General features: G+C 42.0%; 1 protein-coding gene across 2 annotated transcripts in view; it reads right to left on the bottom strand.

Annotated features, from left to right (window-relative positions):
• Positions 1–17,118, bottom strand: part of BSN (bassoon presynaptic cytomatrix protein) — a 202,222-nt gene that overhangs the window by 149,527 nt on the left and 35,577 nt on the right. For both annotated transcript variants that reach the window (XM_028718651.2, XM_028718649.2), the window contains exon 3: positions 460–1,296. In XM_028718651.2, the coding sequence (XP_028574484.2) occupies positions 460–1,296 (837 nt within the window). The remainder of the gene's footprint in view (positions 1–459; positions 1,297–17,118) is intronic.

Below are 17,118 nucleotides of genomic sequence, written 5' to 3'. Positions count from 1 at the left end.
AATTATCATCAGGATCTATCCCAGCGAGTTGCAAAGCATTCTGTCATTTCAGCTTGGTATCCAAACCAAATGCAACCAAATCCAGAGCAGCTCCTTCTTACCCAGGCTTGATGCTTTTGTGTTCAGAAACAAAACAAAATAAAAAATTGCTTGCCCGTTGCTGTCACAGTGCTACTTTCCCAGGGACCCTCATCCTCTCACAGGCCAAGAAAACATGATCGCTTTGTTCTCCCCAGTCTCTTCCAAAACCAAATTTTGGAGAAGCAAGAGGGAAACCAAATAAGATTCCTTTATGCATTTGTTTTCCTATGAGAATAGTTGCTAATTTCCCCCATCAAACCAATCAAAACATGCACTGCCATTCATATCCTTATCAAGCATATCCTTATCCATATTGAAACCAGCCACAGGAAATGCACTGCTTTTCAACACTCTTAGAAATTAAATTAGGAGCCTTACCTCCACCAGGTGAGGTGTTGGGTTGAATCCACACATGTTGCAGACCTGCTGCTTACAGGATGTACAGGTATTATAGTTGGAGGGTTCACCGGAGCCCACGTTGATCTCTGCTTTACAGAGGGGGCACAAGACCCTTGCTTTCGGCACTTCCTTTGGCTTAATTACTTGTTCTGCTTTTGCTTGCTTTGCAGCCGGGACAGTTCCAGCCTTACCCTGCATTCCAGGTGTGGTGCCTGGGGCTTTAGGACCAGCTTCTTTGCTGGCATCGCTGAAGACAATTTTCGGAGGCACTTTGCCAGGGGACTGCTGACTTGGTGGGGTGGCCTCTGGCTGGACAGATATGAGTGTGCTTGCCTGGGTCAAGAGGGAAGCCCCAAATCCAAAGAGTTTACCAGTGAGGCCCTCTTGGGGCTGCTCTTGCGCCCCAGCACTGGGGGCAGGGGCCGAAGTCTTAGCTGGAGAGTCTCCCACAGTCTTTCTCTGATCAGTGGACGAAGGCTTTGCTTGCTGATGCTGAGGGGAAGACCTCACCACTTCCTGAGGAGCAGCAGGTTTTGGCTGGGCTTGGCTGGGTGGTTCCCTCTGGGCTGAAGCAGGGGGTGGTTTGGGGGTCTCAGGCTGCATGACACCAGCACTTGGCCTGGGGCCTGGCTGCATAGTTCCTGGTTGTTTCTCTGGTCCTGGTGCCACATGGGGCAGTGGCTGTTTGGCTGGGGAATGGGAAGGGGAAAGTGCCGGGGAATGTAGCTGCTGCTGGCTTTTGGAACGGGGCGCAGTGGTCATGTCCATCCCCAAAGCTCTCTGCATCTGGCAATTTAAACATAACCATTCTTGCACCTAGAAGACAAAAACAAAGAAAAGCCCATAAGGATACATGCACAACTCGGTCTTCAGACAGCTAGACTGGCAACATGAGAACACAGAACCTTTGTCCCTTGTTGAATGTTTCTTTTCCACCCAATGAACAAAACAGACTCAGTACATGTCTATAAACTCTTTCTCCAGAAAGATATTTTGCTACTCAATAAACATCAGGGGTCCATCTGTCAACTATTTCTTTTCTTTCAAGGCCTCCAATGAAATCTCTGTCTCTAATACATCCAGCATAAATTTGTCTCTAGGACCTAGTTCATGTCTGATGAAGGCCTCGGCCTAAGCATCCGAGGAGAATATGGGACTGAGGAGCATGTAAGTCCCCCAACATCATCACAGCCATGCCACATTGTTTGTGTGAACATTTTAAAGCTGGTATTATCAGGCATATGGCACTGGCCTCCATCTGGTGTTATCAGTTCAAGCAGTGGCGGAGGAAGCCGCTCAGCTGCCTGGGGCGCACCGTCCATAGGGGCGAGGCTCACCGCGGGGCCTCCAGAGTCTGCCTGTCTCTTCCCTCTCAGCCGCCCTACAGCTGGTGGGGAGGCAGTGGGCGAACCATTTGGGCAGTGCGGAGCCTGCGTGTGCCCAAGCCACCGCGTCTCTCCCAGGAGAGGGTCTGCGTGCACTGCAGAACCCGCGGTGAGTGTCGCCTGGCATTTTGTCACCCCCCTCATTGTTGACACCTGGGGCAGACCACCCCTACCACACACCCCTTCCTCCGCCCCTGAGTTCAAGCATGAAGACAGCCTAAGTGGGAGCACAGCAGCCCTGTGTGCTGACAAGGAGGCCACCTACAAGTATGAGTGAGACTTAGTTTAGTGGCACTGTTCAGCTCAGCATTCTCCAATGCACTGGCTTATCTGGGAAAACTTGTTCAATGAATGGCCAACCCTGGCAGTGGCACGTGAAAATCATGTAGTACTATGTATACCCAGACAGCATGACTTGCACACTCCTGCCTGGTTGGTCATTGACTGAAAAGATTAAGCTTTACTACATTCTACAACCTTTCAAAGCTCTGGAAAGCAAACACAGCAGCATCTCAGAGGCAAGATGGAAAGGTTCAGCCTTCCTCACCAGACATATATGGTTGACTGAAAGCAAGACACATTTTCACTCAATACATGTGAAACCCCTAGATACAAAATGAAAACTGTGACATGCCTTGGCTAAGTACTAACAAATGAAACATTCTCCCCATGAGAGAGATACCCAGTGACACAATAATATCTGAATCAAGTTAATTAAAGAGGCTTTATGGGAGCTGCAAATCTTTTGATTCTTTGAATCCCCAGGACACCATGTGACTGTACAAATATTAATATATAACACACTGTTGGATAATCACAGTTCATAAACTGGAGATTTTCTTAGGCAAGCAATTGCAGTCCTAAAAAGCAAGAAAGGTTTACAATAGAGGAAAATAATAGCTGAGAATTTCAGAGCAAGGCTGAGACAGTTAGGGCAGCAGCAATGCATATAGTTGCTCTTCTAACCCAAGAAACCCAAAGCATGTATTAAATCCCACCATTTTAATCCTATCCTCCCAATCTCCCTGAACTCTTACAGCTTGCCAGCCCCCCTGGTCCCAAACTATTTCCAAACTGAGGATCCTCAGCCCATGATTAAGTACCAGTTCATCTTCTGGGGCTAAAGAGCTGGAGGAGTCACACATTTGGGCCCTGGCAGTTCTAGAACTGTTGAAATGCTACTGCTGAGACAAAGACTTCAAGGGGTGCAAGTGTGATGATCTTTGCAACTGATCACTCCGAAAGAAACGGAATCTACTTTTTCATTTAACCTTGGGAAACTTGCCGTTCTGGTTCTTTACCCACAGACCTAATACTATGTGAATCAGAGCAGAATGCACAGCCATTTTAGTTTCAACATTTCATAGCTTTGAAAGGCTGTAAGCAGACTTTTCAAAAATGAGGAGGTGAGGCAAAACCTTTCTCACCACTGAGAAAACAAACCAACCAATAAGGCAGTAGCAGAGTCAGGAACAAAAAAGACTGCCATTTTTATCCACCTGCCAGAGACACTTATTTGACAACACCAGTCTGAAAATGGATGAAGAGATACACAAAATAGCTTACAATTACAGATATCCTTCACTTCCTATATAATTTTTCAAAATCAACTATTACAAAAATGCAGTACTGCATTAATAAAATGGTTCATCGGTAGTGAAAAGGCTGCTGCCCAGTAGGAGAGCAATGCTTTGTATGCAGAATGGTCCTGAGTTCAATCTTCAGTTAAAGATATCAGATAGCAATGCTCAAAAACACCACCGCCTGAGACCCTGAAATGTTGCCTGTAAAAACAGACAATGTTATGCAATACGAACCAATGCCTCAGTGAAAAACAGCTTTGTATGTGCCAGTGAATTATGTGAGTAGAATGTATTAATTTTGCCTGCTTTCTGGGACAATTGCTTCTTGTGTTCACGGTTGCTTCTTGTGTTCCTTTTACACTGGTACAAAAATCACAATAATAAAAATAGGCTGCCTCAGGAAGAGAGAGAGAGAGAAAAACTGGAGGAAATGCTTCATAATCAATCAAAACAGCCTCTGCCTTGATATATGCAAAAGGAGAAAGCTAAATTCCTGTGATTTTCAGTACTCAACCAACCACATCTGTGTGTCAAAAAGCATCTGCAAAGCAACTGGTAGCTATATACCAATCTGTGAAATAGCACACTTATCAGAGATGCTTCCAGTGACGCTGACGCAGCAGTTCGTAATTGCTTTACTTAGCAGGAGAGCTGAAAAGGCTGCACTAAGACAGCAGCACTAGGTGAGATTGAACTAGATGTTCCAGCTCAAAGTGTTGTCATCTCTGCAAGCAACACCCCACCCAACTGTACCTGACAACTGCCCAGTTTGTCTACATTTGAAAAGGAAGCTAGAGAAGGATTGGAGAATTTGGTGCAGAAAAACTGGGGAGGAAAGGGGTAAGTACCCCTATTCACCAGCTGCACCTCCAGTCAAACTTTACTGATCACAGACTGGCTAACAAGGTTGTATTAAATGCAACTGTCTGTGATGTGTTGTTTACCTTGATAAGGCTTCAAGAAGAAGAAGAAAAATACTGGCCCCTCAACCCACCCCCTGCAAGCCTATTAACTTCATTCATTCTTCATTCTATTGATTTAGTATCTTAAAATGGCACAACTGCAATGAACACAATACAGACATCTTTTGCATGACTGGCAACTCACTCCTATAAATGTTTACTTGGAAGGATCATTGAGTTCAACAGGACTTACTGCCAGGTCAGTATGCATTAAGACTGCAACCTAAACCAGTCTTTAAAACATAATCAAGGCTATAAGTTTCTGTTAACCCCATTTGTAGTCCAAAGATGAGAAACTGTGTGACTTATGAAAAAATGCAGGAATTGTCCAATAAATTAAGTCACTATTTACAAAAAAGGGAAAAAAAACTACCCACAGAAAATCATACCTACTAAGCAGTGCTTTTTTTCTTTAAAAAAAAAGTTTAGGGGTACTCTCAGTTTCTTACTCATATTGAAATACTGCCCCTTAATGAGGCCAAACTTAGATTCACAAAATGTTTAGGGGTAGGCGTACCCCTGCGTATCCCCAGGAAAAAAGCACTGCTACTAACCATGATATACAGTTGTATGTAAGAGGGTTCCATAACTCTAAAAGCAGAATTAAACCCATCCTAGTCCCAGTGAGTTTGAAGGCCTGGCTTCCTGCTACAGCTTCTCCATCCTATAATCACTAACCAACAGAAATCAATTTTATAGGGGCTGAACTTTTAGAGGGGGAACTTCCATAAAACAGAGCTAATAAAGAATGCCCCCCCCCACCTGCACACACACACACACACACACACACACACACACATTCAGAAACTAGACAGCACAACACCTCTGTTATTTGAGAGCAGGTCTTCCAATCAAGACACTGAGCTGTCAATTATAACCGGCAAAACGTTCCTCCAGCAACCCAGCCCAAGGCAAAAGGACAACCCTTCCAGTTCATTAAGAAATACTTCTTGTCTAATTTGATGCCTCACTAGATCCCATTTAGATGTTCTTTGTCCTTTGGCTCCTGGAAAAGACCAAAAGGTCTGAGCACGTGCGTGCATACAGGTCTTTCTTCCCTGCTTTGCAAGCAAGAAATGTAGGCAAGTCTGCCCACAGTGAGTGTAGATGTTTTCTCTGCAGTTCTAGGCTTCTTTCCCTTTGCTGCCTTAAAAAAATTGCAGCCAACACAGCACACCTTCAACATCAGCCCTCTCAATCAAGGCAACAGCATTTAGGGTGCCTTTTGGTGCTGTGCTGAAAAGGGCCATGGGACAGGCACGTGAATAAACAAGAAGCCTCAGGGCCCTGGCTAGTCACTCTTTGTCTTTCTCAGAATTAAAATAGCAACTTGAGAGGGAGGAGAGTGGCCTGAAGGCAACAAGGATCACTGGTGCTCAAAATTGTTTTCATTCACTGGTACCTTATGCCTGAAGCAGAAGCAAACACATAAAGACATTGGATTTTTGTACAGGAGGGGGGGAGGGAGTTTAGCTGGAGGGTACAATTCTGATGCTTTACACAATAGATATTATACTAGAAAGAGCAAACGGCTCTGAGTAAACAGACTTACATTTTATAACAGTGCATGTCGGCATCAAGATATTCACACAAAACAGTGTTAGTCTGTGTGGGTCCACATATTTACACATCCCCCCCCCCCCCCAACCTGAAGGCTGCAACACGAATCTCTTCAGGGCCTCCTTTTACAAACAATGCTGCTACTTCTAAGCATACAGGCAAAAAGACTTCTGGCCTACTACAGTGCAATGTACTGACAGAGACTGCTTTGCAGCTCCTTCCTGAAAACTGAATGCATCTTAGAATTTGAACTCATTGCCCTGTCATGGGCACACTATTGTTTTCACCTTGCTGTACTTGTCCACATAAAGCTGTATACCTTAACACAGCTAGTATCAGGCTACTGAGAGCTGGAGGCCAACCATTAACTGATTTTGTTAAAATTAAATATTGCCCCTCAACTAAGAATCACAGGACAGTTTACAGTATAAAAACGCAAAAATGCACAACATAATAACGAACAAAACAATAACCATCCCTCCATACACATTATTATTAACACAAAAAGCACACATTGTAAAGCACCTCTCAATTTTCATGGACAAGCTAAAGGTTGTGGCTTGGGAGCAGGCCAGAGGGAAGACCTAACTTCAGTTTGACCTTGGGATCACGGTATCCCTTTAACAGGATCCTGGGGGCAGTGCTTTGTCCTGATGCCCGAAAAGGGGCTGATGGACCATAGCTCACCAAAATGGTGATCTTAAGGGTGGGGCCACCCTGATTTGATGTACGTGTGATAGGGTGACCCTTAACCTTGGTTAACCCTGTCAAGTATCTATCAGCAATTCGGCTGGTTGATGTTAGGATACACACACAATGCTGATGCCAAAACCTGCTAACATCTGTAATCAATAAAGTTGTGGCCTGTAAAATCCCAATATTGTTGTCTTGTGGTTTGTTGCAACTAATATCATAACTGCCCTGTCCCACCCATATCTCCACTGGGCCTGGGCCAGCAAACATTTATAGGGCTGAAGCTTCCAGTTTACAGATTATCTCTTCCTCATGCTCGTTTACCATATAGAGTTATTCCAGTTATAAATTCAGGGATAATTATTCCCTTAGAGAATTGTTTTCAGCTTTGAAATTTTGTTAGAAGGCTACAGGTAAAGTTCATAACATTGTCTATTGTTTGGCTGTAGCTTGCTGTTTATTTTATTTATTTTTAATATTGCGTTGTTATGTACTCAGTAGTATCTTGGGAAGAGCCAGTCTTGGCTGCCATCCAAACAGCAGCTTCTGAGGAAGTACTGAAACAAAAATATATGCCAGAGATTTTAAACAAGATTATCTATACTACTGGATAACAACATTAACTGTATTTCTGCATGAAATTTGTACAGTAAATCTATAGATGCAAGGGATTTCTGTATCTATTCATCGCATTGATATGCATATCAACTTTAATGATTCATATTGATAGGTCAACCTTGCTGAAATTTAGTTCTGTATTGTTTCATATTTTCATCGATACAAGAGTTTCTGGTTGCTTATAGGGTGGTACATATATTTATTTTATAGCTTGAATTTTTCATTGCACATATGTCTTATCATTAATTGATTATTCATGTTACGTTTTGCTCAATGACTTGGTCATTTTCCATATAAAATTGCCATTTGCTACATGGGCGTAGCCAGGATTTTTGTTAGGGGGGCAGGACTTTTGTTGGGGGGGGCAGAATCATCATGATTGGTTGGTTAGTTATTTCTATTGTTTTACTTGATCTCGGGGGGCAGCTGCCCATCCCTGCCTCCTCTTGTCTACGTCCATGGTTTGCTGAAAACTTCACCAGAAATGGTTACTGTAGAACTTGTCGTGGAGTCATAAACAGAAGATTATTGAGTACAAGCCAGAAATATTCAGCTATGGCAGAGAAACTCTAAAGGCAAAAATCCTTAAATCATTAATTAATTTCAGAGACAGAAAATGAAATAGAATCAGATGGTATTCATATTATCTTATGTAAAATGCAAATTGTGTTCTCCAGCATCCTGCTAAAAACATTTTGTGCAAAATGTGCAAAAGAACCTCACAAAATAATAAAAAATAGAGAGCAGGGAAGAGTTCTTTCTCTATAGGTTGCATTAAAATGTAAGTGTTTATTTTGGCTCTTAACTGAACTTTGGTCAGATCACACAGAGAGGCCCCTGATAATAACAAAAACCTGTTCACATATGACTGAATTAGAAATCTCTCGAAGTTGCCCAAGCACCGTTTGTTTTGTTTAGTTACTCAGTGAGCACTACAACATACATACTGAGTACAGTGGTACCTCGGGTTAAGTACTTAATTCGTTCCGGAGGTCTGTTCTTAACCTGAAACTGTTCTTAACCTGAAGCACCACTTTAGCTAATGGGGCCTCCTGCTGCCACCACGTCGCCGGAGCCCGATTTCTGTTCTTATCCTGAAGCAAAGTTCTTAACCCAAGGTACTATTTCTGGGTTAGCGGAGTCTGTAACCTGAAGCGTATGAAACCTGAAGCATATGTAACCTGAGGTACCACTGTACTATGAAAATCAGTTCAACCACACTGTCCAATTCCTCAAGATTTGTTTGCACAGATTTACATTTCCCCAGTATGCTTCTACGGACATCCTGGGGAAACAAAGCAGGATTGATTGACCTCCTCAACCTTGCACCCCCATGTGGATCTTTGAAAAGATGCCCCTCCTCAAATTGCTAAATCTGTTACTAAGCTATGACCACCCCAACTCTTCTAGGCAACAGGAAACTTTTTGACTTCTCTTATAAAAGCAAAATGTAAGTAGCATGAAATATGGCCAGATGGTTAAGCATACTGAGGCCTATCCAAGGCCTATGATTACAGTTAAATAGTAATTGGTTAATTTTAAGGAATACAAAATCACAAGACAATTCGAAGTATAAAAGGAAACTGGCTATTACAAAATATGACTAAAAGCAGACCCAAAAACAACAGCACCAGGCTGGAGAAAGTGCAAAGCATAGTTACAGAATTCCTAGCAGTCCTTCTTCAGGCAAATTCAATGCATATACTGAGCTATCCCTGGCCAGCTTTTCTCCCCCCCCCTTTTTTTTTTTAAGCATGATCAAATACCTAGATAACTTGAAGATTTGACATTATTTTTCTTGTGTACTGCTTTTCTTGAACTATGCTTACAGATAATGCCTTCTGTTATGTTGGATGGCACATACAAACAGGTTCCTATCTCCCAATGCATTTGTATTTGTAATTTGAATCAAACAGAGAATGTAATTCACTATGTACTGAAATATCCCTCATATGATTGGTCAAGGGGAAATACTTGAGAAATAACCTAGCTTAAATAACCTATTTTGATTAGTAAATCATCTGCTTCTTAGAATAGTCTTACCCTTTTGTCAATTATTGTCAGTGCTGCATGCCTTAGCAGCAAGGAAATCTCAAGTGGAAGAAATGGAAAAGATCAGGGCAGTTAATGTAGGGGACTCCTAAGCAGATAACAAATCTGTTTGGTTTGGTTCCGTTTAAATTGAGATGTTATTGTTCTAGATCTCCCTCACTCACACACAATTGTATTTTAGTATTTTTCCCCTATAATGTAATTTGTGTGATGAAACTTTTATATTAAACCTTTATCTACTTTTATCAACGGCTAGTATAATATGACTGATGAATGAATGACAGGTTGCTGTGCATAATTTTTGCTCTCTGAAACATCCAAAATCTGGAGAAGTGAGTACAGTGGTACGTCGGGTTAAGAACTTAATTCGTTCTGGAAGTACGTTCTTAACCTGAAACGGTTCTTAACCTGAGGTACCACTTTACCTAATGGGGCCTCCCGTGGCCGCTGCACCGCTGGAGCACAATTTCTGTTCTCATCCGGAAGCAAAGTTCTTAACCCGAGGTACTATTTCTGGGTTAGCGGAGTCTGTAACCTGAAGCGTCTGTAACCTGAAACGTCTGTACCCGAGGTACATGAGGTACCACTGTATTCTGACTGGGATTTGTGTTCCAATCCACAAATAAAATTTGGGCATGTCAGATCAAGCTGGTCACCTGCAAAAAGTGGAACAAACAAATTCCTTCTCCATCCCCAGCTGACACATCACCAAAAACCTCTGATGACCTGCTAGCAGTTTCCTCTGACCCTTCCGTCAGCTCGTTTGCTTGGAGATAGCAGTTGAACTGAGAAAGGTATGAGTCCCATGATTCAAAGGCTGGGACAAATGACAGTAGAGGCATGAGTGAAGCCATGGCTCCGATGCTGATGTGGAGGGTGAAGGATGGAACCCAGTGCTCTAGCCAGTACGGTCAGCTCTGAATTGGGTTCTGGTCAGTGATTTCGCTCAGTGTTTCAGCTCAGTGATTCCACTCAGTGAGTGTCCGAATCTGGCTGTGCTCTGATGTCCATCCATCCCACCTTTGTCACCAATATTAAATAGTGGGTGGACATAGCAGACGACACAGAGATGTCTCCAAGTACTTCTTTATAAGTAAGCTGGAACTGAACTGAACTGAACTGCTCAGCCGGCCTGCTTTTATAGGCAGCCGGCTGTCAACATTGTAACAACAACAGCAACACCCAGGGTTTCCCGCCTAAATTAACTGATGTGGACCTGAGTGAAAACTATATACACAATACCCCTGGTGGCCAGGGTGAGAACTTCAGTACATAACATATACGGAATAGCATGATGTAAAGAATAGAATCCTGTGGGTCCCCATAAGGCTGTGGCCCCACACCTACCTTCTGGAAACACCCAGTCAAAGCACAGTACTTCCTAACCCTAAATCAGTCAGAAATCCAAGGAGGATGTCATAGCCAATGGTATCAAAGGCCAGCAAAACCAACAGGGATGCAGTCTCTTTGTCTGGCTCCTGGTAGAGGTCTTCCACCAAAGTAAGGCTGCTTTGGTCCCAAGCTAGGCCTGAATCAGATTGGAAAAGATCTAAATAATGTATCATCAATATCATTAAATTTCTTTATTGCTTTCCAAATTGTTCAGGCCTATAAAGGCTGATTGTTAGGTTAGCTTTACCTAAACAGAACTTGTGCTGACTTATAATAAATCATATTTTAAGTAAGGTAAAAATCACAGTGATGAAGACATCCAAATCTGTATCACGACTAACAGGTGCTTTGTGTATACACTATACTTTTAAAGCAAATTTGAAACACATTTCCCCTCTCAAACAATTATGAGCACTGTAATTTGTTAAAGGTTGCTGGGAATTGTAACTCTATGAGGGGTAAACTACAGCCCTCAGAATTCTTTGAGGTGGGAAATGTGCTTTGAAGGTATACTGTGCACGCAGCCATTCTTTATACACAATACAACCAAGCCGTACACCCGTCCCTCCCAAGATCGAAACCTACATATGCTTAAGTAACATGAGAACTGGGTCTAAAAAGATTATGTCAGGGGAAACCTATTAATTTGTGTACCAGCTGCCTCACTTGGGCAAGCTGCTTTAGTAAACCCAGGAGTGCCACCATTTTCAGTCTCCTGCAGAGCTTCTTAATGTACTCTGTGTGACATTTCCAAGGATTACAGCCAGCCACTCTGTAGTGGAAATTATTGCATCATATGGACAAACCGCACAGCATCTTCTTGTTAAGAACGATTCCTCTCCCAATATGCACATGATAATATGCAAACAAAACTGCAAGGTGGACAAAGACACTGCCTACGTCTGCTACCTGTGTCTATCCTCATTCTCGCCCTCTTTAAAAAGGCTTCCCTCAGGTAATATATTTTATAAATCCTGATTCTTTCTGCAAGGTTGAATTATGTACAGCGACTAGAACTTCTGCTTTATCAGGACAGTGTTTCTACTAGCTGCCTGGTAGTGACTATTAAATTGGAAGAGCTCTGTAGCTGACTATGATGCAGAGGCCAGAACCGTGACTGATGCAAGCAGTGTCTGCGCCACTCTGATAAGAACATTAGATGTTCCTGAATAATCTCGTCTTTGCTCAACATTAAAGCTGGTATGTTTACTGTTTCTGGCTTGTATGAGAGAGAGAGAGAGAGAGAGAGAGAATACCATTCATCATATCCATTAGAAGTGAAGGAATTGCCAAGAAACAGGGTAGGATAACATTTCTTTCTACTGCCCACTGTGCTTCTCTCTGCACATATGCATTGTTGTGGCAGAAAGCCAATGGTAAATTACTTGTCAAACTAGAAGTTACTCATCCTAGTCTTGGGAGGTGAAGGGGTTCAAGCTTAATTTCTTAAATTCTGTTTATACAAGGAGGGAAACTTCAGCTTGGACTTACTTAAAATACCCGTTCTGTGACCCAAGGTTATGGACACACTCTAAAACCAGAAAGAGACATCCTTTGAAAATGCACCAGAAATTGGAAGAAAAAAGATGCACTACTATTAATTCCCCATAGCAGCAGCAAGGCACTAGGAGATTATGCCTCCTCATTGCAGCATTTCTAACTGAGATGCCTATAAAAGTTTTGTTTTTTGGAAGCACAGAGTGCTAGGACTTAAACAATCAATTTTATTAGATGACCCTGAGTTTTAGTCTTTTGGCAGAGGGAGAAATCTGCTCCCAGTCAACTTTATTCACACTGTCTTTCCCCCCCCCCTAAACAGCCTCAACCAAACACATTAGCCTTTCGTCAGAAACAAGGTGCTCTTTTTATGATGGGGCAGAGAGATCTGCACTCAGTATTTATTTATTTGTCATTTATTATTAAAGATTTATTCCGCTCTCTTCAAGTATCAGGGCATCTTATCATAAAATATTAAAAACAATATGAAGTAAATAATACATAAAATATGTTTAAAATAGCAAATCTATAAAAGCAACATAAAATATAATCCAAGCAAAAGAGATCGCCAGGAAAATAAAAGGTCTTTGCCTGGTGACAGAAAGACATCAGAGTGGCTGCCAGGTGATCTTCTGGGAGTGTGTTCCAAAGCCAGGGCTCCACCATTGAAAACACCCTCTATCCAGTAGTGACCCACCAGAGCCCAAATGGCCAAGTACAGACACTCATGTGGAGATAGACAATCATTCACAGTATAGAGCCACTCCATGTATTTGTATTTGGGGAGACTCAGCCAGATGGGCGGGGTATAAATAATAAATTATTATTATTATTATTATTATTATTAGTAGTTGTTGTTGTTTAGTCGTTTAGTCGTGTCCGACTCTTCGTGACCCCATGGACCAGAGCACGCCAGGCACTTCTGTCTTCCACTGCCTCCCGCAGTTTCGTCAAACTCATGCTGGTAGCTTCGAGAACACTGTCCAACCATCTCGCCCTCTGTCGTCCCTTCTCCTTGTGCCCTCCATCTTTCCCAACATCAGGGTCTTTTCCAGGGAGTCTTCTCTTCTCATGAGGTGGCCAAAGTATTGGAGCCTCAGCTTCACGATCTGTCCTTCCAGTGAGCACTCAGGACTGATTTCCTTAAGAATGGATAGGTTTGATCTTCTTGCAGTCCATGGGACTCTCAAGAGTCTCCTCCAGCACCATAATTCAAAAGCATCAATTTTTTGGCGATCAGCCTTCTTTATGGTCCAGCTCTCACTTCCATACATCACTACTGGGAAAACCATAGCTTTTACTATACGGACCTTTGTTGGCAAGGTGATGTCTCTACTTTATACTACTTTATACTACTACTACTACTACTAGTAGTAGTAGTATATTCAGAAGGGATGGCAATTATAGGAGATTTAGAACTCTTGGGGGATGCAGTAGGGAGAAAAAGACCAATAAACAGAGCAAGGGCCATGCACACAGCGATGACTCTACAAAGCACTTCAAATGCCACAGTTACTTTGTTTCATCTGTCACTACAGTCTCATCCATTTACAACCTCTTGTTGCTGCACAAGAATTATCATGCTGGTTAATGAAATTAGGAATGCGAACCGTGCCATCTTCATGCCTTAGCACTGCACTTGTCTGAGTTTTTACATTACATATATTGTTTTATTTAAGCCTTCTATGCCCATCTAAACAAAGACTAACAACAGCAGTGAAAGAGTTGATTCAGCTTGCAAGATCACCTCATATATGCCCACTTGACCGCTTTGATCTGTGTAACTGGCACTGTTACAGATGCCACATAATACTCATTCTATGCTTGTAAGAAATTGAAATTGATTTTGAGACTAGCAGCATCCACACTTTGGAACTCCCGGCCTTTTGACATCCAGACCTTTAGAATGTTGGCATGTGTTTTAATCTGGATTTTAAGTTTATTGTGGATTTTAACTATTTTTGAATGTTTTAAATGATAATTTTATTTCTTTTTTGTAATAAACTTAAATGCAATACAATCAAGTGGTATATAAATCTTGTGAAATATGTAACATATATAAATAAATAAGATGAACACACTGGTTTCATATGGAAATTTGTAGTACAAACCTACATCCTTTAGGCCAGGGGTCAGCAAACCTTTTCAGCCGTGGGCTGGTCCACCATCCTTCAGACCATGTGGTGGGCCATTTTTTGGGGGGAAACAAATTCCTATGCCCCACAAATAAACCAGAGATGCATTTTAAATAAAAGGACACATTCTACTCATGTAAAAACACACTGATTCCTAGACCGTCCGCGGGCCAGATTGAGAAGGCTATTGGGCTGCATCCAGCCCCCAGGCCTTAAGTTGCCTACCCCTGCTTTAGGCTATTTTTGATTCAAAATAGTCACAGGACCTATAAAAGTGACATTTCAAAATCAAAGCTTAAAATTTCTTGTTTTTATAGTCCACTTAACACAGCAACCCCTTTGAAATAAAGGCAGATGTTTCAGACATGACTAGTGAATACAACTGGAAATGTCATCTGTTTTAGTCTAAGATGCCTAATATAATTCCCGATTTTCTGTTCTCTTATAGCTTTGCTCATTAACACAACTACTTCTGCTGGCTCAACATACTTAATCTCTGCCTGTTTTTTTGAAAGCTTGAAGAAAAACAGCTCAGTTTTGCAGACAAGAAGTAAGGAAAATAAATAGTTCTCTTAATACAATGCCAGAGATGCTTTTAAATCAGTCTAGTGCCCTGGACATGAAGGCACAGGGTAAGACAATTGCCTCTACCTGTAGAATGTATTAATATCTCATTCCTCATTATTGAAAATATGCTGAGAGTAATAGTTTAACCGAGACTTTTCAGTGAGAATTCTGGGGAACAAGCTACAGATACATACAACTGCATGTAAGAATACTGCAGGAGCTTCTTCTTGTAATGAAAAGCGATTATGGAAAAGGGTTTTTTTTCTTATATCCCAAGAAAAAATTATTTACAACGATCAGACTACTTCCTCCTTTCAGGTTGCTGGAACCAATCTGTCTTAATGAGCCATTAGACACCCTACCATGCTATGCCCCTCAAATGTTTTCACCCAAAATGGGTCAGCGCTGGCACACAAGTGGTAGGCCATGTGTATCTCCACATAATGTGGAATGGGGGAACGGATGCATTGTCTAACTGGTTCCCCACCATACATTATTCTGCTGCCACTCCCCACTGCAGTTCATTTCCCCACTATGGGGCTCCAGAATGCTGGAGTTTTGTTATGTACAGTGGTACCTCGCAAGACGAAAAACGCGCAAGACGAAAGAGTTTTCCATTTTTTGAGTCGTTCCGCAAGACGAATTTCCCTATGGGCTTGCTTCGCAAGACGAAACGTCTTGCGAGTTCTTGCGAGTTTGTTTCCTTTTTCTTAAAGCCGCTAAGCCGTTAATAGCCGCTAAGCCGCTAATAGCCGTGCTTCGCAAGACGAAAAAACCGCAAGACAAAGAGACTCGTGGAACGGATTAATTTCGTCTTGTGAGGCACCACTGTACATTTTCATGTAATGTGCCCTTTAGAGTATTTTCTTTCTTCCCCAGTGTTTTAAATGAAACGTTTCAAGTTACAAACTGTCAAGATTTGCAAAAGCAAAACAAACAAATCACTGAAGAGCTACAGTATGTTGGGGGGAAACAAAGAACTTTATCCAGGATTTGAGAATATGTACTGCAAACGACATGCCCAAAATATAGTAAGCTTTCTTTGCATTTGTAGAAATCAAATTTCATTTCTTAGTATTTTAAGTTATATTGAAGTATGCATCTGGAGCTCTCTTTTTTTGCACCTCAGAACACTAGAAATACTGGATGGTGGATTTACAGTGCAAGCAGCTATTTGCAGATCCAGGTATGTATGTGGGTATGCCTTGCAGAAACTCTGATTCACACCATTCTACGCCAATGTACTTAGTTTGCAGAGGTGCAATGACTAGAGTGTCTAAATGGTGAGCAGATATATATCTCACTGGCTCACCTGTGAATCCGTCTCTATGGAGTCAGTCTTAAAACAGCTGAACATATTGCAGTTTGTCAGTTAAAGCCACCTAGGTTTCAGTTCTCAAGTCACTAGTGCCAATGGTTGACATTAGGGGTTCTGCTGATACAAATATGAATTTGCTTTTCATTAGAAACAACTGAGATAATTCTAATGGCAGATATCACAAATGCATGCTTCAACAGCTGTCTAAAACTATGCATTTGGAATCTTGGCACATCTGGCTATCCTTGTTCAAGGCTCTTCCCGCTGCCCTTGGCAAAGCAGCAATTGCGAAGACGAAAGCATGCTGTTTTTAATACATCCAAAGTTGTTGCCTTTGCTACCTGCTGCTTTAATTACTTTTCACCCCCATGTTCCCTTTCCCACACAGAAAGCCACACGCCTACATCCTTTGAAGAAAGCGTAATGTTTCAATCTGAAACGCCCATCCTGTTTATCATACCTCTTAAACGTTGCAGAACTCCTGCTTAGTCTTGCTCACTCCTTATATCGGAGGCAGAACATGTGGATGACACAATCTAAAGAGGACTGTCGGCAGAACTAATTGCCTTATTCGTTGTGAATAATGTATCCAACACATTTTTATTAGCACTTGCTTCATCTTTTTGTTTAGTTAAAACACTCCTTTCATTATTCTCCCCCACTCTGTAAATGAGAGGAGGGAACCAGAGCAGGAGAGGAAGGAGCAATTGGAACTGTTTGCACATAAAGCAACCTTAGATGTTATCAAAAGTTCTGAACAATTGTACACTGTGTTAGTGGGGATAACTTGTTGTTTCTCTTTAATAGAATGATAGCAGAATCCTATACTTCTCTATTTAGAAATCAGTCCTACTCTGCTGAAACCTACTGCCAAGT

This window comes from Podarcis muralis, chromosome 2, assembly GCF_964188315.1.
Source record: "Podarcis muralis chromosome 2, rPodMur119.hap1.1, whole genome shotgun sequence".
Taxonomy (NCBI): domain Eukaryota; kingdom Metazoa; phylum Chordata; class Lepidosauria; order Squamata; family Lacertidae; genus Podarcis; species Podarcis muralis.
Note: the sequence above shows the minus strand (reverse complement) of the source record. Positions and strands in the feature narration are given on the sequence as shown.